General features: G+C 50.2%; 1 protein-coding gene across 3 annotated transcripts in view; it reads left to right on the plus strand.

Annotated features, from left to right (window-relative positions):
- GRK6 (G protein-coupled receptor kinase 6) overlaps positions 1-24,246 on the plus strand; it is a 46,110-nt gene that overhangs the window by 4,886 nt on the left and 16,978 nt on the right. For 2 of the 3 annotated variants that reach the window (XM_077326212.1, XM_077326210.1), the window contains exons 2-8: positions 2,192-2,308; positions 9,512-9,624; positions 11,919-11,996; positions 12,242-12,342; positions 13,026-13,118; positions 13,512-13,575; positions 16,227-16,367. In XM_077326212.1, coding sequence (XP_077182327.1) covers positions 2,192-2,308; positions 9,512-9,624; positions 11,919-11,996; positions 12,242-12,342; positions 13,026-13,118; positions 13,512-13,575; positions 16,227-16,367 — 707 coding nt within the window. The remainder of the gene's footprint in view (positions 1-2,191; positions 2,309-9,511; positions 9,625-11,918; positions 11,997-12,241; positions 12,343-13,025; positions 13,119-13,511; positions 13,576-16,226; positions 16,368-24,246) is intronic. The other variant, XM_077326211.1, reaches the window with a different exon arrangement.

A 24,246-nucleotide genomic window follows, 5' to 3' on the forward strand; every position in this document is an offset into this window, starting at 1 on the left:
TTGGCACTGGCCTTAATGAGTGGCCAGTTTGTGAGGCTGCATCACTGGAACTTCTTTAAACAGTGTACATGTCTTCTCTTTCACCAATTGCTTCCTCCCTTTGTAAAACTGCAGTTAGGGTAATAAGCTAGTATTGTGCAGCTGGGTACCCAGTGCCTTGATTCACTTCCTTCCTATGTTTGTACAGTCAGTCGCATGGCACAAGGATTGGCCAGTTTTAGGTAATGCTGCCTTGAGAAAAAGTTGTCCAGCCCTTCTCTATGCAGGGTTGCCTGTTTGTATGATTCCAAGTAAAAGAAATAGCACTTCATGCCACAGGCTTGTGGCATGAAGTGCTATACATATGCCTATGTATTCTGTTTGCTTCACCCACCCATGCTCAAGCTGCCAATGCGGAATCAGTAACACATTAAGATGCTGCTTTCCTTCAGCCTTGTTGCTTGCCTAGCCTCAGTTCTTTTACTTCCAGTGTAATAATTTGAGCCAAATAGTAGCTTCTCTGAAGCTTGAACCCCTTATTATCTTTAGGTACCCATTGTGAAGACTAGGATATTTTTATTTATTATTATGGAACTGCATTGTAACCCAGTAGTGCAGATAATATTTTTCTGTGCCAGAACCTGAAACATTGGACTAACTACCACAGTATTCTTGTTGGCCCACCAGAAACAATCCTAAATTAAAGGTTCCTTATACCAGTGGTCCCCAACCTTTTTATCACCGGGGACCAGTCAATGCTTGACAATTTTACTGAGGCCTGGGGAGGGGGTAGTCTTTTGCCGGGGGTTGTCACCACCACTGCCTGAGCTCCTGCTCCACTTGCTTTCCCACCGGCACCCCTGACTTCCCACCATCCGCTGGGGGGCACTGCCAGCAGCAGCTGCACAGTCCCACGCTGAGGGGGAGCCCCAGCCATGGCAGCCACTGGAGAGCACCAAAGGTGAGCTGGTGGCAGAATGGCAGGGCAGCCCTTGAGGCAGCAGCCGGGGAGGAGGATGGGAAGGAGCCGTGACCTGGTACCGACTGATCCACGGACCCCGTATGGGGACCACTGCCTTATATGATGTAATGCCTGGTAGGTTGGATAAACCATGTCCTTGTTTGTGCTTCCGTATGGTTATTTCTTCCTCTCCCCCTTCTGATATGCATGTAAAAGGCATTTGCAGGCCACAGGAAATCTGCCTGGCAGGGTATGTTTTAACCACGTTGATTGTTTGCTATGGTTGTTTCTTTAAAAAGATGCATCACCATCTGTTTCTTAAAAGATATATTTTTCCCCCTCCAGTCTAGGGATAAGTATGGCACTAAAAAGTCTGGCTTTAGCTTTGGATGTGGGAAGCTCAAGTTCAGATCCCTTCTCAGTCAAGCCTCTTTTCTGAGAGGATGACGTAACACTAACTGCTCTAATCCTTGGGAAGGAAATTTAAATTTAAAAGAGATATGAATAGGCAGGTGCAGTTTGGAAGGCTTTCTTTGGGACAGTAAAATGCTCCTTGTATGTGATTTGGCTGTTCTGGAGGTTCATTTTCACATCTTCTAATATCACTTGAAGAGTAGGTAGTACATATAAAACTGGCAGTATTCCTAATCTTTTATTATATCCACGAATAAAGGAGCCTGAGGACAGGCAGAAAAGACTAGGCAATTAACCCCAAGGCCTCTTATAAGCAGTGTAGATTTGTAATGCTAATTAACTGTCACCACATTCCTTGAAGGAGAGAAGTAGAGCAAAATCTTGACTAATGTGGCTATCCTTTGAATTAGTTTCATCACTGAGTAGGTTCCTAGGCTGCCTACCAAGGATGAGTTTATTCTTCTAAAGGAGCTTCCCTTTCTCAGCATACAAAGACTTGGCAAGGAACCACTAGGCAGCAGTGTGCACTGTAAGGGTGATATACAAGAAAATCTTGGAGATCATGTGTCTGTACACTGTATATTCAGCCTAGTGAAGCTTAGTTACAGGCACACACTCAGTGACCTGAAACTAGCTCTTTGCCAATCTGATATTCGGTTTCCTTGTCTGTGATTGGAGATGGTTCTTCTGAGATGCCTGTTTGGGTAGCTCCAGGGGAGAACTAGATAAAAGACTTATTAAGGTATGAATGTTGGTTACATCCTGTCCCTGGTTTGTTCATTATATATATATTTGTTTTTTTTTTTGTTTTTTTTTTTTTTGTTCTTTCTTATTCAGGTGGCGGGGGGAACCGAAAGGGCAAAAGCAAGAAATGGCGTCAAATGCTGCAGTTTCCACACATTAGCCAATGTGAAGATCTTCGGCATACATTGGGTGAGGATCACGTCTGTAATGGTGAATGCAGCTTTCTTCCTCACCTTGAACACGTGAAGCTCCCTTATAGAGAACTGGACTCTTGGTCCATCTAAGTCTTTGTTATCTACTTGGCCTGGCAGTGGCTCTCCAGGCTCTCAGGTAGAGGTCTTTCACATTGCCTGCTGCCAGATCCTTCCAACTAAAATGCAGGTAATTGAACTTGGAACCTTCTGCATGCAAAGAAGATGCTCTGCCACTGCGCCACGTCCCCTCCTGCTCTTCTAGATGTGATACTGGCAGGGCAGGAGTGAAAAGGAAGAGACTTTGGTTGCTTGACACAAGCTCTTGTTCAATCTTCTCTTGTCAGCCTGAGAGTTGTAATTCTTCCCACAGCAACCCTGCAAAAGAGGCTTGATGAAGAGACTATGATTTGCTCAGACAAGGAGCTTTGTGACAGAATGGAGATTTTAATTTGGTCTCCAAGATCCTAGTCCAGCACTATTTACCAGACTGGTAGTTTCATATATTGAGCTATGCCCCATACACTCCCCACTGTAGAGCTTCCTCGTAATATTATTTTACATAGACGGTATGCTGTTCATTGGTTTCCTTCAAAAAGATTGTGTGCCCATTTGCGGGCATCAGTGCTTTGCCTCCAGCTGTTCTAAGATCTAAGCAAGTGCTTGTCATCTTTCTGCTAGCTTGAGGGGAATCATCAACAGCATTTCCCCTGATTTCAGAGCCTTTTGAAATGCTTATTTGGAAAAAAAGACTGCTTGTTTTGAAGAAGAGCTGTTTTTTTAAACCCTGCTTTTCACTGCCCGAAGAAATCCCAAAATGGCTCACAAACACCTTTCCTCACAACAGACACCCTCTGAGGTAGGTGAGACTGAGAGAGCTCTGAAAGAATGAAGACTGGCCCAAGGTCACCCAGGGGGGGAGGAGGGGAGAATCTAACCTGTTCTCCAGATTAGAGGCTGCTGCTTTTTAACCACCATACCATGCAGGCTCTCAAGAAGAGACAGTGCTCCTTCTCCGAGAAGTTGACCAGTTTACTTTACCCCACAATTGTTAAGTGAATCAGGTTTCATCTTCTGTTTATAGTTTTTAAAAGACTCTTGGGATGAGATGAGGGGGACAATTGAACAGCAAAACAAATGCCCTTGTGTTTTTGCCTGAGCTTGAGTCCTACATTCCAGCACTTGCTGCTGATATGACATCTCGAGGGCTGAGATCACTTTTGCAATCAGAGTGCCCATCCAAGGATATCCCAAGATGAAAGTTGTCGAGTTTCTCTCTAAGATTCCCTTTTAAAGCCAAGCTGATTCCTTTGACAGTACAAGGAATTTTTTTTTTGGGGGGGGGGGTGATGAGCAGCATCCACAGTGAAATTTAGGTGCAGCAAAGGTGGTCAGGACAGATCATTACTGGCCAGGGTGTCTTGTTACTGGGAACATGTGATTATCCAGGCTGTTGGAAAGGGCATTCTATACTGTTTTAGTGTGTGGCAAAGTATGAGCTTCCTCACATATGGCAAAGGCGATTCCTCTAGCCTGGATCATCCTCTTTGAAGCTGCTGCTGTTAATTTTTAAAAGCAGGCCTTTTACCTTGAGTTCCACACTCCCTGGAATGAAATAGAGTTAGCTATTCTTTCTGAGGCTCAGATATAGCCAGATTAGTATTTTCTTCTGGGCTATTGTTTTCCAGTTCTATAGCTGCCTCTGAAAAGAGCTGTGTAAGCTGGCAGTTGGTGGGGCCAAAATAATCCGTTCAGGGAAGCTGAAGTATGTGCCATCTGTCTTTTTATGAATAGTGCTGAAATTGTCAGTTCTAACTAGCTAAAGGTTGCTGAGCTGAGTAAGAAGTTCATCACATAAAATCTTGATGGTTTGTTGTACTGCCAGATTAGTCATGCTGATTTCTGCATTATGATATGGAAGACTGCTATTCTGATTTTTTAGATCCCAGTCCAGCCTCTTGATGTGACCTTTCAGAAAACAGCTCAGTGTTCTGTTCAGCCTCTCCTCTGCTGCCCCCCCACACACACACACAAATGCTGATCCGAACTCAAGACTAAGCCAAGGTCTCATTGTGCTGCCCACAGTGACGCCCAGGCTTTTTCCTTAAGTGGTTTCACTTAATTATTCTTTCCGGTGTGCATTATCTTGTATGTGGTGGAAGTTGAAGTTCACTTCTGGTGTTCTGCCAATGTACCATTGCTGAGTCTTGAAACTTTCTGTGTGGTTCACTCATCTAATTTCTGTTTAGATCTGGCTTAGTTTTCATGTCATTTTATTCTACCACTGCTGCTACTGGACTAGTCCTCAGGATTCCTCCCTCCCATAAGGTGGATTTTATCACATAAGGGAAAGAGGACATCCTGATGTTTGGGCCTTCCTTCCCTTAATCCTTGGAGATAGGAAGTAGGGTGAGCCTTCTGTTTCCAAGAGGGAGAGAGTCCACCTTCCTTTAGTGCTCTTCCTGTGTCCCCTGCAAGACCACAGATTAGGAAGAGCCCTGTAGCTGGACACAGCTGGAAGTGTGTCTGTAACATTCTCCTTGGGTGCCTTGTTTTTCCATTTGTCCACATCTTCATCACTTCAGCTCTTCTTCTTTCTTTAAAAAAAATCTCCTGTGTCTTCCTCCCTCACCTCTCCACAGTAATGTTGAAAGGGTTTCAGTGGCATCTTTGAATGGGGAACTGAGCAAAGTGAACCCTGGGTACTGCAGCCGGAGGAACCTGCTTAGCCACATGCTGAAAAGGCTTCAGGTGGAGGAGCCACAAGCCATACTTGTTCAGGCTGGGAAGGAGAGAATGCAAGATGCTTTACACGCTTCCCCAGTTAGTGCTAATTCAGACACAGTCCTTCATGTGTACAGGTGGCACATAAATGGAAGTCTGTCTGGATTGGAGCAGGGCCTGGTTAGGAGACCTGGGGATTTCCTCCTGTATGCTGTCTTGAATTTCCTGATGAAAGAAATATGAGGTATAAATGTAATAAACAAATAGTCGATGCAACTGTCTAACACAGCCGTTCCAACCACCGGTCCAGGGACCAGGACCGGTCCGTGGTTCAGGTGGTACCGGGCCGCAGCTCCACCTCGTCCTCCTCCCTGGCTGCTGTCTCAGGGGCTGCTCTGCCACCGGCTCACCTTTGGTTCTCTCCGGCAGCCACCATGGCTGGGGCTCCCCCTCGGTGTGGCACCGCATAGCTGCTGCTGGCAGCGCCCCCCCAGTGGGCGGTGAGAAGTCAGGGGCACCAGTGGGGAAGCAAGCAGAGCAGGATCTCAGGCGGCTGTGGCAACGTCCCTCTGCAAAAGACTACAACCCCCGGGCCTCAGTAAAATTGTCAAGCGTTGACCGGTCCCCAGTGATAAAAAGGTTGGGGACCACTGGTCTAACAGACTGACATTCTGAAAGAAGTGTATACCTGATACGGGCAACTTTCATGACAGGCAAAGAGTACATTTTCCTCCTCCTATGCCAGGGAAGGAAGAAGTCTGACTAATATGGGAGTCATCTACTTACTCTTGCAAAATAATTTAGCTGGACCCCCCAAGCTCCTCTGCAGCAGGGCCACTGAGCATCCTGGCAGAATCCTCCAGCCCAATCAGGCGCTGAACCCTTCACCTTCCTTCATCCAACACACTCATTTCCTGACAGAGAAGGAAACAGTGTCGCTTGTATGTGCCCCCTTTCCCTTCCCCTCCGCCCTTTCTCGGCTGTCGTTGTTTTCTCTGAGCATATTCGCAGATCCGGAAACCACAACTTCCTTAGAAAAACTGCCACACAGAGAAGTGCCCTTGCAACATGCTTCATGAGAGAGGAGGGCCAAAGAGTAACCTCCTTGAAAACAATGAGTGACTGTCCCTGCAAGGTGGGTGGGACTCTCCTGAGTTCGTTGGAATTAAATAAAAACACAAACCCTATTCTTTTATTGTAAAAACCTGAAACATTATCGTTAAGCTGGGTCTGCAGTCATCCGCCCATTCATGGGATTACCCTTACTAGGAGGGGATTGCTCCTTCCTCTCCCTGTGAAGCTGTAGGTTACCACTTTATAACTTCACCTACAGGGGAGTAGTGTTGTACTTTGGATGCCAGTGCAGCCAGTGAACAAATGGTCTCAAGTTCTTAATCATGCATACCTCTTTCCATGGAATGACAGTTGTATCAAAGGGGTCAACTATTGACTATCCGTAGTCTTTTGGTGGGTCAGTCTGCTTTTCTAACTGGCTGCTGGCACTGTGGTTGGCTGCTGTTTCAAAGGGTGCAGCACAGATGCAAAATGTTCTGCTGAGTAAAATGAAAATCAAAATAAATATCTGGCCATATTAAAGAACAAGGTCTCACATAGGCAAATTCAGCCCTAATTTTATTCTCTGTGTGTTTAGGCCAGGGAAAGAGAATGCAGTTTATTGATAGTGGTCTATAGGGGAGACTGGAGGAATAGTCCACTTTTCTTTTGTTCCAGTTTTGTTAAATCAGTGAATTAGAGAGGTTTGTGGTTTTTAACTGGATATACCTCTTCACTGGAAGGAGGATTTGGAGGCTTGGGGAAGGATGGTAGTTGGACGAAAGAATCTCTATCCTCAAAAAATTGGAAATCTCAGTTGTCATAATTGTGATTTTCCCCACATTAGTGTTTCCTAAACTCTGTTCTGGGGTGGGGGACACTTGAGGGTTGTGAAAAATGCTAGCATGATAACATAAAAGAATTAATTCTGTGAACCTGAACTACCCACCCAGCCACCCACGAGTCTGCCTACAATTTCCTTGGTTGTTGTCATGGCTGTACCCTTACTTTCTCCAAATTAGACTTCACTAAAAGGTAAAGGTATCCCCTGTGCAGGCACCGAGTCATGTCTGACCCTTGGGGTGACGCCCTCTAGCGTTTTCATGGCAGACTCAATACGGGGTGGTTTGCCAGTGCCTTCCCCAGTCATGACCGTTTACCCCCCAGCAAGCTGGGTACTCATTTTACCAACCTCGGAAGGATGGAAGGCTGAGTCAACCTTGAGCCGGCTGCTGGGATCGAACTCCCAGCCTCATGGGCAGACAGCTTCAGACAGCATGTCAACCGCCTTACCACCCTGCACCAGAAGAGGCTCTTTCCAGCCTGCACCACAAGAGGCTCTAGAGACTCCACTAGAGACTCCTAATTAGACTCCACTCTCTGTACTGGATATGACTGGATCTTTCAATCACTCTGAGAAGGCTGCCTTGCTTTGTCCCTGTAGAAGTTACTTCTCTCACTTGTCTTCTTTCACTCGGAAAGAGTATCGGTATCTGGGACTCTTGCAGGAATTAACACCTTGTAACATAAACAGAAGATCATCAGACCTGCTGCATCAGATTAAAGGTCCATCTAGTGCAACACCCTGTTCTAGTCACTGACCATCAGATGCCCTGGGAAAGCCCCAATCAGAGCAGTCACCAAGCCACTGGCATGCAAAGGCATGCTGCCTTTAGCCACCATGGTTAACCCAGCTTTTGATAGACCTTGCCTGAGAGCCAGTTTGGTGTAGTGGTTAGGAGTGCAGACTTCTTATCTGGCATGCCAGGTTCGATTCTGCGCTCCCCCACATACAGCCAGCTGGGTGACCTTGGGCTCACCACGGCACTGATAAAGCTGTTCTGACCGAGCAGTGAAATCAGGGCTCTCTCAGCCTCACCCACCTCACAGGATGTCTGTTGTGGGGAGAGGAATGGGAAGGCGACTGTAAGCCACTTTGAGCCTCCTTCGGTTAGGGAAAAGCGGCATATAAGAACCAACTCTTCTTATTCTTCTTCTGCCTAATCCCATTTTAAAAGCTATCTAATAGCTAATAATCATTGCCCCATCATGCATCAGCATGCATTGCATGAAGGAAGTATTTCTTTTCAGCTTTTCTGAAGTTAACTGCTCATTACTTGTGTTGTCTAACCCCAGGGTCCTGCTTTGTGTGAGATTGAGAAGTCTGCTATCTACTTTCCTTAGTTCAAGCATAATCTTATAAAACAGTGTTATGTTCACCCCCACCATTGCCCAGTTATTCTTTCAAAATTAGAAATTTCCAAATGCTTTAATCTTTCTTTGTAGGGGAGTTGCCAACCTAGAATTTTGCAAATTATGGAGTATAACAAACTGGATTTCACAATGAAAGAGAAAAAGGAGATAAAGACAGTATGATTATCATGCCAGCAGTTTCATTTCCTGTCCTCTTCCTTTGCTTTTTGCATTAATTTTCCTTTCACTTACTTTGAGTGGCTGTTTTCATTGACTCATACAAAGAAGCCCTGGTGTCACCTCCAGTTCAGATGCCTATCAGTGTATGCTAGGATTTTTTGCTCCAGTATACATCATTTCCACGTATACATCAAAGACAAACATGAGAAGAAAGCTTTAAGAAGAGAGGAAAGCTTTCATTTCCTGCTTATGCTAGTGATAGCAGAAACAGGAAGGAGCTTGTATTCCCCCCCCCTACACACACATACAGAGCTTAATAAGGAAAGAAGTGTTCTGAATTATCAGAATGAAAAGACTTAGCATGCCTTATTTGTAGCTTTTCCGGTTAGGTGGCAGTGTTTCTGTGTCTTATGGGACACAAGAGACCCCCCCCCCCAACAGAACATCACAAAAAGAAGTGAGCCTCAAGTTAGTATCAAACAAGACTTTGAAGCATTTGTTTTTAAACTGGAGAAGTATGAAGTCCAATGGATTTCACACGCATATACAGAGAGAGAGAGAGAGAGAGAGAATCCTTGGAAACAGTTATGCAGAATGTCTATCTCAAAGAAAGGTTGGGCAAGGGTGGATATCTGTGTCCTGCTACTATAATGAGATTCTTAGGGATCAGTGGGAGTTACAAGTTTCCTTGCTTGGATGTTGTATTCTCTGGGGTAGTTTGTGGCCCTCTTTTCCAAACTTCCCAATGAGCGATGGGAATGCTGTGCAATTTGACATTTCTCCTCTGTTACCAGGTCTAATCTTCCAGGTAAATGTGGCCCAGGGCTAGAGACTGAGGTGAGATTCAAAATGGAAATGAGAGAAGAACTTGCATAGTCCTGTGAATTTTTGTCCTTAGTTTTTGATTCCCAAAGATGGCACATCTCGTCAGTAAACTGATGGACATGGTAGAAAACTGAATGAGTTATCTGGAAGATAGTTTAAGTGTCTGCCTCCAGTCTCCTCTCTGGACTCATCCTTGGGATCTGGTATGGATATTGGCCAGTGTTTAATGATTTCTTTTTCTTTCCAGAGCGAGACTACCACAGCTTGTGTGAGAAGCAGCCCATAGGGCGATTACTCTTCCGGCAGTTTTGTGAAACCCGGGTGGAGCTGATGCACTGTGTCAAGTTCCTGGATGCTTTGGTAAGCCTATCTGTATGGGATCCCATGGCCTCTGGTGGCTGTGCATGGGTACTGCCTGCCTTTCAGGCTGAGTGTACAGAGATGGCTTACTCTCTCTTCCCGAAGTGGACAAGTTGCTGAGCTCGGTCAGGGCGACCACTTGCCCCCTTGATCCCTGCCCTTCCTGGCTCCTCAAGGGAGGCGGCCAGGGGATAGGAGGCCAGCTCAGAGACATCATCAACTCCTCCCTAAGTTTGGGGGAGTTTCCTGAGCGGCTAAAGGGGGCAGAGGTTCGCCCTCTCCTAAAAAAATCAACGCTGGACCCGCAGGACCCTGCCAACTACCGCCCAGTATCGCATCTGGCGTTCCTGGGCAAGGTGGTGGAGAGGGCTGCGGCTGACCAGCTCTCGGCATTCTTGGAGGAAACTTCGGCACTCGATCCACATCAGTCGGGCTTCCGTCCTGGCCACGGGGTGGAGACGGTGTTGGTCGCCCTTTTGGATGATCTCCGTCGCCAGCTGGACAGAGATGGGTCGGCCGTGTTGGTCCTTTTGGACCTATCGGCGGCCTTTGGCATCGTGGATCACGACCTTCTGATCCGGCACAGGGATACGAAGCACAGCCTTGCGCTGGATACGCTCCTTTCTCCAGAACCGGACCCAGAGGGTTGCGGTGGGGGAAGAGTTCTCGCGTCCCTATGGACTCCCCTGTGGGGTACCGCAGGGCGCAGTCCTCTCCCCCACGTTATTCAACATCTTTATGCGCCCTCTGGCCCAACTGGTACAGAGTTTTGGGCTGGGTTGCCACCAGTACGCTGATGACACCCAGCTCTATCTCCTCATGGACGGCCGCCCAGACTCCCCCCCGGAACCATTCGCCAGATGTTTGGAAGCAGTGACTGAATGGTTCGAGCAGAGTCGCCTGAAACTCAACCCCTCCAAGACGGAGGTCCTGTGGCTGGGAGGCAGAGGGCAGGACCAGGCAGCGTGCTTACCCACCCTGGCAGGAATGCAACTTACTATCGCGCCCCAGGCCAGGAATTTGGGGGTGACCATCGATACCTCCCTGACTATGGAGGCTCAGGTCAAGAGAGTAGCGGGTCAGGCGTTTTTCTATCTTCGCCAGGCCCAACCACTAGCGCCCTACCTGTCCCCTGACCACTTGGCTACAGTGATCCATGCGACAGTCACCTCCAGAAACTCCAGCTAGTGCAAAATGCAGCTGCTCGGGTCCTCACTGGTACACCTTGGAGGGCCCATATCCAGCCTGTGCTGAGGCAGCTGCATTAGTTGCCAATTGCTGCACGGATCAGGTTCAAGGTTCTGGTTTTGACCTTTAAGGCTATACGTGGGTTGGGACCCACATACCTGAGGGACCGCCTACCGCTCTATATCCCCCGCAGGGCTTTACGCTCAGCGGGGGAGAATCTCCTGATTGTTCCTGGCCCTAGAGAAGCGCGCCTGGCCACGACCAGGGCCAGGGCCTTTTTGGTCCTGGCCCCTACCTGGTGGAATGAGCTCCTGGGTGAGCTGCGGGCCCTGCGGGATTTACCAGCTTTCCGCATGGCCTGCAAGACGGAGCTCTTCCGCCAGGTTTTTGGTTGAGGCCGGGGTCAGCGAATGAGTGCCAACATTCCCCCCCGCCCCGGACCTAGTAAGTTAGATCTCCTCCCCACCCTCCCTGCCGCTCTGATAGCAGGGGTGGGAATAATAAGAACTTCCGCCATGTTGGGATTGTTTTAAAGTCTTTTAATGGGTATTTTAATGGGGATAAGACTATTGTGACCCGCCACGAGCCTATGGGGAGTGGCGGGAAATAAATCTAATTAATAATAATAATAATAATAATAATAATACTCTCATCTTGTTGCATCTGTTGCACACATGTTCTGTTCAGGGCTGACTTGTGTGTTGAGTGTTTATGATGGATACAGAATTCCTCGCAAGGACTATTTGGGCCAGTGGTAGATGTCCTGCAACTTTCCTCATCTGCCTCAATGCATTTGATTATTTATCCATGTCCTCTTTATTTTGCCCTTCCTTCAGGGAACTCATGGTAGTGTCCATGGTCCTCCCTCCTTTCTCCTCACAACAGTCCTGCGAGGTTGGTTAGGTTGTGAGAACATGACTGGTCCAAGGAAGTTCATGGCTAAGTTAGGATTTGATGCTGCGTCTCCCACTGTGCTGTGACACTCTGAACTGCTACAACACATGGGCTTCCGATGGTTGATCTGGATGCCTTCTGCATCTTATCCTTAGCACAAGCCCCTAAAGCTGATAAGTGGCACTTTCTGTCCTTTCCTCTTTTCTCCATAGGCAGAGTATGAAGTGACACCTGATGAAAAGCGGAAGGAGTGTGGGCAGATCCTGACTGAGACATACCTGAACCCTAAGGTGAGAACCTTCTCAGTTTACAGCAGAAAAGAAAAGGAGCTGGGTGGATAACTTTGGGCTACTGCACTGATGAGCTGTGTGGTCAGTTTCTGTCATGAGAGCTGAACCTAGCCTAAGGAAAGTTGCATCAAGCACAGAACCTTAGATCTAAATGTTACCCTCTTGGAACAAATGTCTGTGCCAGCTACTAGTTCATACAGAAGTGTATTTTTCCCCCAAGTTTGACCCCAATCTTTTGTTCTCAGAGTGTGGACCATGTGCCTGAAGTTCCCTCACACCTAGTAAATCTGTGCTCAGAGCGTCTGGAGCAGGAGCCATGTAAAGAGCTCTTTAAGGAATGTACCAAGTGAGTGGGAAGATTGTGCAGACCTCCAGCCCAGCATGGTGCTCCAGAGAGTGTGTGTGGGGGGGGGGGGTCTCTGTCCCGCCGGAGAAGCATGGGGGGGGGGGTGCCTTTTCTGTGACTAAAACATTTCATACAGTTGCAGTTTTTGCTACATAGCCTTATTAGAATATCAGTCCTTCCATTTCTTGAAAGGACTGCTCAGACGACCAGAGAGAAAATCACGCTTATGGCTATGGCTGTATTTGAAGATTATGAAACAGTTCTAGAAAGAAGCTTCTTAAAAACAGCCATTACCTGAAAGATTTTTCCTGTGTTCTTCATCTTGTTGTCATTACCCAACATAATACAGGGCTATGGTTCCAGGCCTTGCAGCTGTAAAAACCCTCTGGCAGTGTGTCATAAACACTGGTGTTCTAGGAACAAAGAGCCTCTGGTCTGGACCCTACTTTTCTGCCAACCTTTGCAAAGGGAAAGTGTTCCTTTCGATTGCTCCCCAGATAGGACATCTCATCCTTGGACTCACTGTGAAGTCTAGGATCGCTGGCCCAGTCCTGGCCTCATGAGCCAAGAGCCCTTGACAGCCTTTGGAAATTGTCAAGATTTTGACATGTAATGAGCACTCTGTATAGTAGAACCTGCGTAGTAGAACCTCACTATTTCTGAGAGGCTGTTTCCTTCCTCAGGCTCATCCACGACTACTTAAGCGTTGCACCTTTTGCTGACTACCTTGACAGCATCTACTTCAATCGTTTTCTGCAATGGAAATATCTGGAAAGGTAAACTCCACCTGCCTGTGGCTTCAGTGCATGCTTCAAATTCAAATTCAAATTTATTTTAATCAGTGCATGCTTTATTTGTCCATGCATGATGTGCTGGTGAGAAGAGTATGCTTCATGCTTCCTAATCTGCTTACTGTCTGTCAAGAGAGACGAAAGATGCTGCTGGCTGGTGGCCATGAAGGGAACACGAGTCATGCTTAGCATGTTTTGGCTTTTGCCGTGGTTCTTTTATCCTTATAAGCTATATGATCCTAGTCCCTTCATATGCAGCAGTCAGATTAATTGTAATAATGAAGTTTTGCTTAATTTACAAAATAAGGGATACATGGGAAGTACAGAGAACCTTTTCAGTTAATTACTTCTGGTTCACACCTTGTTCCTTGTTCTCAGGCGGCATGTGACGAAGAACACTTTTCGCCAGTATCGTGTACTAGGAAAGGGTGGCTTTGGAGAGGTATGTAGCCTCAACACAGCAGTGCTTTCCCTGTTTGCTTCCAAGAAACAATAGCATGGAATAAGTATGTGTCCGTGTGTGGGGGGGGGAGGGGGGGATTGTGTTCCATAATCAGAACTGTTTGTGCAGTTTTGGAATGTGTATTCGATTTACATGAACTGAAAAAATGCTGAAAAATATATATTACTAATCTGTTTTTGGCTACCTGTGTAGTTGACAATTTTTTCTGACTTTTATTCAGGCATATTCAATTATAGTAATCATCTGTCACATTCGCTCCACCCACACACACACTTTCAAGAGGGGATGAAAGGGATCACCAAAATGGCTGGCAACCATTTAAACCTCAGAGCTTGACTGGTCTGCCTGTCAGTTGTGAGGTTTAAATCAGTGGTCCCCAACCTTTCCGAGGCTGGGGACCGGCAGGGCATCGGGCCGCGCCCCCGCAGACCGCGCCCGTGCGGGCCACGCCTGCGGATTGGGCCGCACCCGAGCCGCGCCCGGGCCGCGCCCACGGGCCGCGCCCGCGCCCACGGGCCGCGCCCGCGGATCGGGCCAAGCGGGCGTGGCCCGCACAGGTGCGGCCCGACCGTGATTCCCTCTCCCCGCCTCCCGCAGTAAGAAGCTTCCCGGGCCGCAAGCTTGCGGCCTGGGAAGTTTTTTACTGCGGGGGCGGGGCGGGGAGAGGGAGCCGCGGCCCAGTGCCATGGCCTTTGCGGCCCGGCACCGGGCCGCGGCCCGCAGGTTGGGGACCACTGGTTTAAATGACTGGCAGCCATTTAAAACCTCTGTTTCACTTCCCCCTCCTTCCAAGGGGGGGTTCACTTAAAATGGCTTACAGCTGTTTCAGCAGTCCAATTAGCTTCCCTTCATTTGGAGAAGGGGAAAGTGAAATGGAGGCCCAGGATGGGCCAAGGCAGCGGGAGTTGCCAGCTCAGCATTGGCCAGGCTGGGGCTGGCTCCCTTTGCAGCTCAATTTAAACTGAGATGTAAGGGGAGCCAGCCCAGGATTGGCAATGGCAGCAGGAGATGACTGCTCTGCTCTGTCTGTGATGAGGTTGCCTTCCTTTGGAGCAGTGCTCAACCTTCTGAATGCTGTGATCCTTTAATCCAGTTCCTCATGGTGCGGTGCTTTCACAAAAATTAAACCGAAACTGACCAATGGCATGAAGATCCATTGTTCATGATTGCATATCAATTGTATATAAATTGGTGGGTGCCTTCGGGAGGAGAGGCAACAGTGCCCCCCCCAGCCAAGCTGCTCACCCTGCCATAACCCCTGTGAAAAGATCGTTTGACCCCCAAAGGGGTCCTGACCCCCACGGTGAGAACCACTACTTTGGAGCTCTGTTTAAACTATGCTGTAATGGGGAACGGCCTGGGTTCAGTCACTGCAGCATAGGGCTCTCAGCTCCTTATCCCAGCTGATCCTGGCTTTTAAAGAATGTTACTGGATTTTTTCCTTTTCAGGTTTTTTTGGGAATTTCAAGAATTTGGAGGGGGTGGCCAGTAGACCTGAATAAAAAAAAACCTCGATTATTTTTGTGTACACACCCCTAGTGCAGTTATTTTCAGGTGTTAATTTGTAATAATAGGTTAGAATTTCAGTACATTAGCACCTTACAAGACCGTTTTCTAGGACATAACCTTTTGAGAATCAAAGATTATATCTTGGAAAACGTTGACAGTCCTTAAGGTGCTACTAGAATCAGACTTCAGTCCTGTATGTAGGTGCTGTTGGTTGGTTGGGCACTGATGTACAGAAATGCTCACTTGAACTTTGGTATTTTACTGTGTATCATGCTCAGCAATCCTGAGGACATCTACTCAGAATCCTATTCAAGTCTATTCAATGACTCTTACTTCTAGCAAACTGTTACTAGGACACTGTTGGGCTGTTTCTGCTGCTCTTACCATAAATGCTGCTCTCCAAGCATAGGGATTCTAGGGTGGCGTAATATAAGAGTACAATCTTAAAACTATTCATTTTGGTTTAACTGCTTCTGAGCCCCGAAGTATGATGTCAGGATTGTAGAATCTCTGTCATAAATTAGCCTGAGTTCCTCCATGTCAGTTATATTGCTTGGCACCTGGTTGCCCCAGGTCCTGTATTCTTGCTAACCATAAAAGTGAATAATTTGTTTTTGTAACCTTATCACATGTTGTGGCCTCTCGGCTGAGCCTGGGTTTGTTGTCACCTAGTCAAGGCCATGAGAATGTATCTCTGTTTTAATTACACATGTGTCTTTTCTCTGGCTCCCCTCCCTTGGGAACTGTCAAGTTTTGAGCGGGAGAATTGTATTGATAAGCTGAAGCAAATCTGTACTCTAGTCAGATTTGACTTCTCAGTCCTAGAGCGTGTAGTACTTCTCAATAAAGCTTTCTTTAATTAAGAAGCCTGTTGTGAGTTCTCTTCACGTTTGACATATGAGTTGCATCCCCCCCCCACACACACACACAGCAACAAAGTCAGGAGCCAATTTTTCCCCACCAAAAGCTGTGGTTTTCACAATATATCACAATATAATAATTTAATTTCTGTTCAAGTATAAGTAATGATTTGAGAATATAACAAATGTTTGATTGCTGAAGGTTATAAAATTCTAAGAATTGTCAGTTACATTTTCCTAAGGGTGTTTTCTTCTCTCAAGGTATGTGCTTGCCAAGTAAGAGCTACTGGGAAGATGTATGCCTGCAAGAAGCTCGAGAAGAAGCGAATAAAAAAGAGGAAAGGGGAAGCCATGGCTTTGAACGAGAAGCAGATACTGGAAAAAGTGAACAGTAGGTTTGTAGTAAGTACATAGGAACTGCTTTAATTTTGTGCTTGGGATGAAACAGGGCTTGACCTTGCCCTTGACTCTCATGCACCCTAATGAAGCTCTTGAGTTTCATACTGCCATGCTAGGAATTTCCTCAATCAGACAGGTGTTGGATAGCCTCCCTGTCAACCAGAAGCCCATGGTGTTGTACTTTGGAATAGTATCTAGCTGCCTGGGGTCACTCTGATAACAACAGGGGCTTGGATGGGTGTCTTCAGTTACCATCTCCTGCTTAAGACCAGTAACCAAAGGGATGTCTGGATTAGGGATGGGCACAGACCGAAAAAAGGTAGTTCAGTCAAGGGTCTGGTGGCCCATGTACTGATCACCAAACCATACTGGCCTTGCACAGACCAGACCAGTTTATGGTCCTGCAAACCCCATTGAAAGTTACTGCTGGGTTTACAGAAATCCAGAAAATAGCTGAGCTCAGCTTTTTCAGACTGTCTTTTGCTGTCTCTTCAAAGTTAAAAGGTCTGTAGAAGAAGCCTGAAAAACAGTATTAGCAGAAGGGGGAGAGGATCTCCTGGAAAAGGGGCTTTCCTCCTAGCTTTCAGATGGTTGCAGCAAGTTCTGGCCAGCAGAAAGGGAGAAGAGGAGATGTCCTGGGAAGATTTCCCGGGAAGGGAGATTTTCCTTCTCTTCCTCTCGGCTGGCCACAGGGAGCCACCAGCAGAAAGAAAGGAAGGGAAGATCTCCTGGATCTCTTCATCCCTTCCATGTAAACCTCTATATTCTGCCCCTCATGAAAACCCATAGGGGAGCACAAAGCTCTGACACATTTAAACCAAACATTGGAGTGGCAGGAAGCTCCCAGCCAGTCAGCTATTTCTGCTGAAGAACAAAAAGCAGGAGTAAGCCCCTGCTTTCTGCTCTTTATGGACTGTCACGAACCATCACGAATTGTGCCCAAAATTCATGCTAGTTTGTTCTGGTCATTCAGTTCACAAACTTAGGTTCATGAACCCCGAAGAGGCTAACATTCATGACAAGATTTACTTCCTTTGCCAGTTCATGCACATTACTAATCTAAATGATGGCTGGGACACTTTCGCGCTTCCTTCCGATATTCTGCCATAAGGTCTTCATCTTTACGAGTGCTGAATGGTGTTATGGATCCTGATTCCTGACCTGTGTTTCACCTCAGAATCCTGAGAGTCTCCCGGCCTGTGGCCATAAAGCCATAAAACTCCTCTGGCACCTTTCCCCCCTTTTGCATACCAAAGCGTCTGGGTGGTATCTCTGCTCACTCCCGTCCAGCCTCGAATGGCGTTGTAGTGTCTGCAGTGTATCAAGGCTTCTAACCTCTCTACTTCAAAGCACGGTCCTGCTGGGAACCAACGGTCCATCCCGCTTTCGCACCTTCCCATCTTGCACCTTCCCGCCTAGGTTCCCCTCGTTCCCCCTCCCCTATTTGGATAACTGTATAAAGGCTTCTGAATCATTGTTCTGTGTGTCTGCCAAGACGTTTGCTTCTATGAACTCTGCCTGCAGTGCTTTGCGGTAGAACTCTGAATAAAGCTTCCTTTTAGACTTCACCAGCTGGTGGTCTCGAGGTCTGGCTTGACGGGTTTCTTGCAGGGTGTATTCTGCCTAGTTCCTAACAAGTTGGCAGAGACCAGCTTACCCCCTGTTAATCCTCGGTATCGAGCACCTCTCCCAACATGGCAGCTGCACAGGGAAAGGATTCAGGGACAGACCCAACTGGCGAACAGCCGCGTGAGAAGGGGCTGCCGGTGCCAATGGAGCCAGTCTCGGAGGGGACTGAGGAGCATCTGGATACTGGGACCGCATCCCAGTCAGGCAATCAGATGCTGGTCCTTTTCATCCATCAGCCAGAGGGAGATTGGGATGTATTTGCCCATCCCCCACTGGGGAACTGCTCTGGGATGGAGTGGACGGGGATGGGCTTGCGGACTCTGGCAGCGGATCGGTCCGTCAGAGAGCCGGAGGGCAAGTATGCTTGACTACTCGCCCAATGCGACCCCCACGTGCGACCGCCACCAGACCCCACTCCCAAGGACCTCAGGGAGGAGGACGATAACTCCCTGGACTAAGACGGCTCGCAGGGGAAACCAAAAGAGGTGGTCTACTGCTAAGACCTTGACCAGATGTTCCGGTACATCGAAGAACAATGGTGGGAGATCAAGACCCTCTGGGAGAGGATGTCAGGGTTTCATCTCTCCTTCATGGAAGTCAAGAAAAGGCAGATGGCAGGAGGCCGAAAGACACCCAAGACGGGGGATCCAACTTGTGGACTCATGGCGGCCACGACGGCGACCCAGACGCAAACCCCGCCGTAGGAGGGAGCCACCGGGGGCCCGTCACATACGCATAGCATCCCGCCGCCCCGGCCCCCCCAACAGCATCAGGAGACTGCAGCCCATTGGGGGTGATGCCGAGACACTTGGACTACCAGGGACGGACGGTCGCATCTCTCCAGCGGACCCTGGGGCTTCGACTACAGACCCAGGGATGCCCTGGAAGTCCTAGGAATGCGGATGGCCTCCACTTGACTCCTGGGCTTCAGCGACCTCCCGCCCAGTGGCAAACTATTCAAAGGCCGCGAAGATAACAGTCCCTGAACCGACCGCCTTGCCACACCTCTGACTGGCCGCCCCCGCAGGGGACTGTTCCCTCCCCCCTTCCACAATGGTGGCCACTGGACCCCTAGGACATTGGGGAATGGGAGGCGTGGCTGCACCATGGCCCTCGGCCTGGCCCTTCATGATGCCACCAGTGTTCTTGGACACGGTGGCACAGTCGCCCCTGCCCCCCCTGGCAAAACCGGTGCTCCCCCTGCCTGTTCCACCTGTCCTGTTTCCTCCACTGGCTCCACCAGCCCCAGAGCCCCTGGATGGGGGTGGGGCCCCAAAGGAGCCTCCGGGACCTGTTTCTCCTCCGATCGTTCTGGTTCTGCCAGCAGTGCCAGTGCCCCACTGCGACTGGGGATACCTAGTGGGGAGGGTCTTCCAGGCGAAGTTCGGCAGTTCCCCCGAGGCCCTGACGTACTTCTTGCTACAGATCCACGTTTTTTTGGCTGACTGGCAGGACACTTTCACATCTGAGACCGACCTGGTGTGGACCCTGGGAAACAGCCTTGAGGGATGAGTGAGGTACTGGTGGACCAGAATGATGTCCGGAGCCCTGCAGCCATTCAACTGGGCCCTTTCCATGACACCCGGATCCGGACCTTCTGGGATCCCTTCCAAGAGTACAAGGCACAAAACGCACTCACCCGGCTGAAGCAGAACAGACACCCGGTCTCCGAGTACATCCTTGACGTCCATTCTCTCATCGACAAAATCCTGACCCTCAGTGAGGAGCAGAAAATCGAAGCTTTCAAAATGGGCTTGGACCAGTCCCTCACTGATGCCATGTACGGCCAGGGGCCTCCGGTGGGGGGAGACCTGGATGTCTGGATCCTGATGGTGGGCTGGGTGGAGTCAGAACTGGTGGACTACAAAAACTACCGGTTGCGCTCCTCCACGGCGGCCCACCTGAAGGCATCCCCATTGTAAACCCCCAAGGGAAAAGCCCTGACACGTCCTTCTGCCTCTGAACGGGACCACCATCGCCAGCAAGGCCTCTGTCTGGAGTGCAGGGACAAGGGCCATTTCGCCGCATCCTGTCCGTGAAAGTGCTTGCAAAAGGAGTCTGTGTCTGCTGGCCTGAAGGCATGGGCTGGCCCGGATAGCCCAAAGGTGGGAGACTGCCCCTTCCAGAAAATGGGCAAGCTGAGCAGGCTGCTCGCTCCCATGTGCCTGCTGGAGCAGCCATATCCGGCGACCCCAGATCCGGAGAGCCTGGAGCGCCCAGCAGACTCAGGAGATGATGACAGTCTGCCCAGCGGGGTGCTTCTCAGCGGGCCCTACCAATCGGAACCCCGCCCCCCCCAGGAGGATTCTTCCCCCCTCTCATCCTTCCCAAAGTACTGATTAACAAGGACAACGACTCCCGGACAGAAGTGCATGTTTGTGTGGATTCGGGCTGCTCAGCTTCCCTTATTCAAACCAATCTGGGGGGCGGAATTCTTCGCCTGGTTCAACTTCAAACTCTCTCACATCCCAGGAAAAACTAACTTTCTGGCTGATGCCCTGTCCCGCATGTACACGGACAAACAGTGGACACGGTCTTTAACCCTCAACAGCTGGGGTTGGTGGCACAAACCCGCAGTCAGACCAAGCACGGGGGGCCATGCCCATCCCTGAGGGGGAGGACTTGACCAAGCTGAAAAAGGGCCTGGCTTCTGACCCGGAGCTTCCTTCCCCAGCCCCCAGCTTCAAGGAACACCAGGGGTTGTGGTATCAGGGGGATCACTTGTATGTCCCCGAACCCCTCTGGGGTAAAATCCTGGAAATCAGTTACAATAACAAGACAGCAGGGCACTTTGGGTTCCTCAAAACCTGGAGTCTCCTCCACCGTCAATTCTGGTGGCCCGGGTCCCACAAGGACATAGAGAAGTACGTGGGGGGTTGGCCCATCTGTCTCACGACCAAACCCGGGGGGGTGAAGCTCCAGGGACTCCTCAAATCTCTGGAGACATCCAGCCAACCCTGGGAGGTCTTTTCCATGGACTTCATCACAGACCTTTCCCCCCAGCGTTGGGAAAATGGTGATTTGGGTAGTGGTGGACCTGTTCTCCAAACATGCCCACTTCGTCCCCTTCGCCGGCCTGCCCTCTGCACAGAAACTGTTTGAACTGCTCCTTGTACATGTTGTGAGACTCCACGGGCTCCCCCGTAAGGTGATTAGAGACCACAGGAGCCAATTCTTGGCCCGCTTCTGGGGGGGCCCTCCTGGACCTGGCAGGAGTGACCCGGGGGCTGAGCACCACCTACCACCCGGCCACAAATGGTCAAACCGAAAGGGTGAATCAAATCCTGGAGCAGTATTTGCGGTGCTTCCTAAACTATCTCCAGGATGATTGGACCCAGTTGCTCACTCTTGCAGAGTATGCATACAACAATGCGCAGCATGTGAGCATCTGTAAACCGCCCTTTGAAGTGGTCCATGGCTTTGCGGCGCGTCCCTTCCCAGCATTCACCTAGCCCCCAGGAGATGCCATTGCTTTGCCCCCCGGGTAGAGGAATGGGTACAGGAGGCTTGGGGCAAGGTTTCCAAATCCCTGGGGAAGGCCAAAGAGGACTACAAAGCTTGGGTGGACAAGAAATGACAGTCTTCCCCTCCTTACGCAGTAGGGGACATGGTCTTCATCTCCTCAAAGCATCAAAAAATAGACAACCCTGTAAAAAGCTCAGCTACCAATTTGTGAGCCCTTTCCTAATCACCGAGCTGGTAAATGAGGTGGCTGTCAGGGTCCAACTCCCCGCTGCCTACAAGAAGGTCCATCCATTTGAAAGAAACAAATCATGGCAAGATGGCAGCGCGGTCGGACGCTGGGGATTAGAGCTCCTGCCTGGCCTTGGCTATGAGAGCCCCTGAGGTTTGGGGTTGCCATCCTGACGCAGTTTTAGGGGACTGGGAGTTAGTTCCATCCCCCTCCCCCCTTTTCCACCACAGGACTGGTCCCCCAGCACCACAACAGGACGAAAGAGCAGGTAACAGAAAGAGGGGGGGGGGACAGCGGCTCAAGACGCCGGATTACCACCGGACTCGCGTTTGGATGCCTCCCAGCAGAAAACATCACGGCTGGGGAAAGGGGACCAACGCGAGTCCCGAGGCGCAACAGAGAGAGGCCACGCCAGGGATACCCGCAGAAGACCTACCCCCCCCCTCGGACGGCTCTTCTCTGCTGGATGCTCACACGCCCCCAACACATCCCCCGACAAGGGAACGAAAAAGATCGACGGCCTACCGGGAGATCCGGCTCGGTGGCGTGGGGCGTTGGAGCTGGCTTGTTCCTCGTTCAGCTCTCCTGGTCCTTTGTTCAGCCTTCCTGGTCCTCCGCCGGTCCTTGGGCTCGGCTCGCTGGGGGCTCGCGTTCTGTGGGTTTCCCCTGGGCTCGCGGGGCTCTTCTGGTCTGGCGGCTGTTGGCCCAGTCGACGTAGCGAGCGGCAGCGGGGCACGACGGCAGCAGGAGGCTCCGCCGAGGCCTGGCCCCTGCCGCGAGGTCCTGGAGCAATGCACCGGTCTTGTGTCCTGAAGTCCATCGGCTGGCGGCTGGTGGTTCCCAGGGACTTCACTGCCGGCAGCGCTCCGAGGCCTGCTCTCAGCCTTCCATCACCGGAGGAGTTGCTGCCTCGAGGAGAGCGAAGACAATGATGCTTCCTCTTTAAGATCCAGACTCAGAATGAAGAACTGGCCTTGAACACCATCTAGTGGCGACCGGAAGAACTGCAAGGACCTGGCCTTGCTTGAAAAGCGCCCTCTAGTTCCATCTGGTGGCCAAGTGGAGAATAGCTACCATTTTTTTTTTCTTATTTCTCCTGTAGCTGTTTGGATTAGCCTCCTTGGCATTAAGGTGGGATAGGGATAGGGATTTTAACCCAGAGAGGATTAGTCATTAGGACAAACTCAGTGGTGCGGGGGGGCGAACTGGGAGGGTTGAGAGAACCCCTTATAGGCGGGATCTCACCCTTGCAGCATAGCCCGTACAGCTGCTAGTTAGATTAGGGTGGGGGGAGGGGGGGCTGGGTGGTGATAGTTTAATTAGGGCAGGGGGGTTAGGGTGGGTTAGTGCAGCTAGGTGAGGGGAGAAGACAGGAGATTACCGGGTTGTCCTCTCTGGGAGCAGGATTATGGAGAGGGAGGCCCAACCAGGAGGGGGGGCTTGTACCGGGGCCGGGATTCCTACAATCACTGGCCAGGGGCATTATGGCTGGGGGAGGAGGTTGGACAAGAGAAGGGGTGAGAGCACTGGTGTCCCGCATAGGGCCCGGCTATGGAGACACAGCCAGCGTCCTGGGTGTGCTCGATCCCCTTCTAACCTCCGGCCCATCCCTAGGAATGTGAGGGTGGAGGCTAGGGTACAGGGTCCAACATTGGTCTTGTGCAATGCAAGGTCGATTAAGAACAAGGCCTCGACTCTGCAACATTTCATCGCGGAGTCGAAGGCGGACCTTGCTTGCGTGACCGAGACCTGGGTGAGGGAAGGCGAGTCAGTGGCCCTGAAAGAACTAGCCCCACCAGGTTACTCGGTCCTCCACCAATCTCGGACCCATAAAATGGGAGGGGGGGTGGCTATCGTGGTCCAGGAGGTCCTCACCTACAGGGCTCTCCCGGCGCCGGAAATCGAGGGGGTGGAGTGTGTCGGTATTGGATGGGACTTGGTCGAGAGTGTGGCTATCTGGTTGGTATACCGTCCGCCCAACGCACCGCCAGATATCCTGCCCCGCCTGCTGGAGGTGGCGGCTGCCTGGGCGTTGCAGTACCCCAGGCTTCTGGTCCTGGGCGACTTCAACATCCATGCGGACGTGCCCTCTTCAGTCCATGACAGAGACTTGGTGTCATCCATGGCGACACTAGGACTCTCACAATTTTGTTGCTGGGCCCACCCATCACGTCGGCCACACACTCGACTTGATTTTTGGCGCCGGGATAGGAGTGCATCTGGATACAGCCCTAGCTGTGCCGTGGTCAGACCACTATGCCCTGTGGGCCCGGATCAAGATACCACCCCCTCCCCAGTTGGGCGGCGGGCGTATTTTAGCCTGCCCGCGGAGACTCATGGATCCAACTGGATTCCGGAATGCTCTGCGGGACCCGATGACTCCTGGCGACTCACTAGCGGCCTAGGTGGCGGACTGGCAGTCCCGCCTATCGGCTGCTATAGATGAGATTGCCCCTAAACGTCCTCTCTGCCCTCGACTCAAACGGGCACCCTGGTACACCGGGGAGCTTCGGGAGAGGAAAAGGGAAGTAAGACAACTGGAGCGAGTGTGGCGGAAGA

Source organism: Paroedura picta, chromosome 3 (genome assembly GCF_049243985.1).
Source record: "Paroedura picta isolate Pp20150507F chromosome 3, Ppicta_v3.0, whole genome shotgun sequence".
Taxonomy (NCBI): domain Eukaryota; kingdom Metazoa; phylum Chordata; class Lepidosauria; order Squamata; family Gekkonidae; genus Paroedura; species Paroedura picta.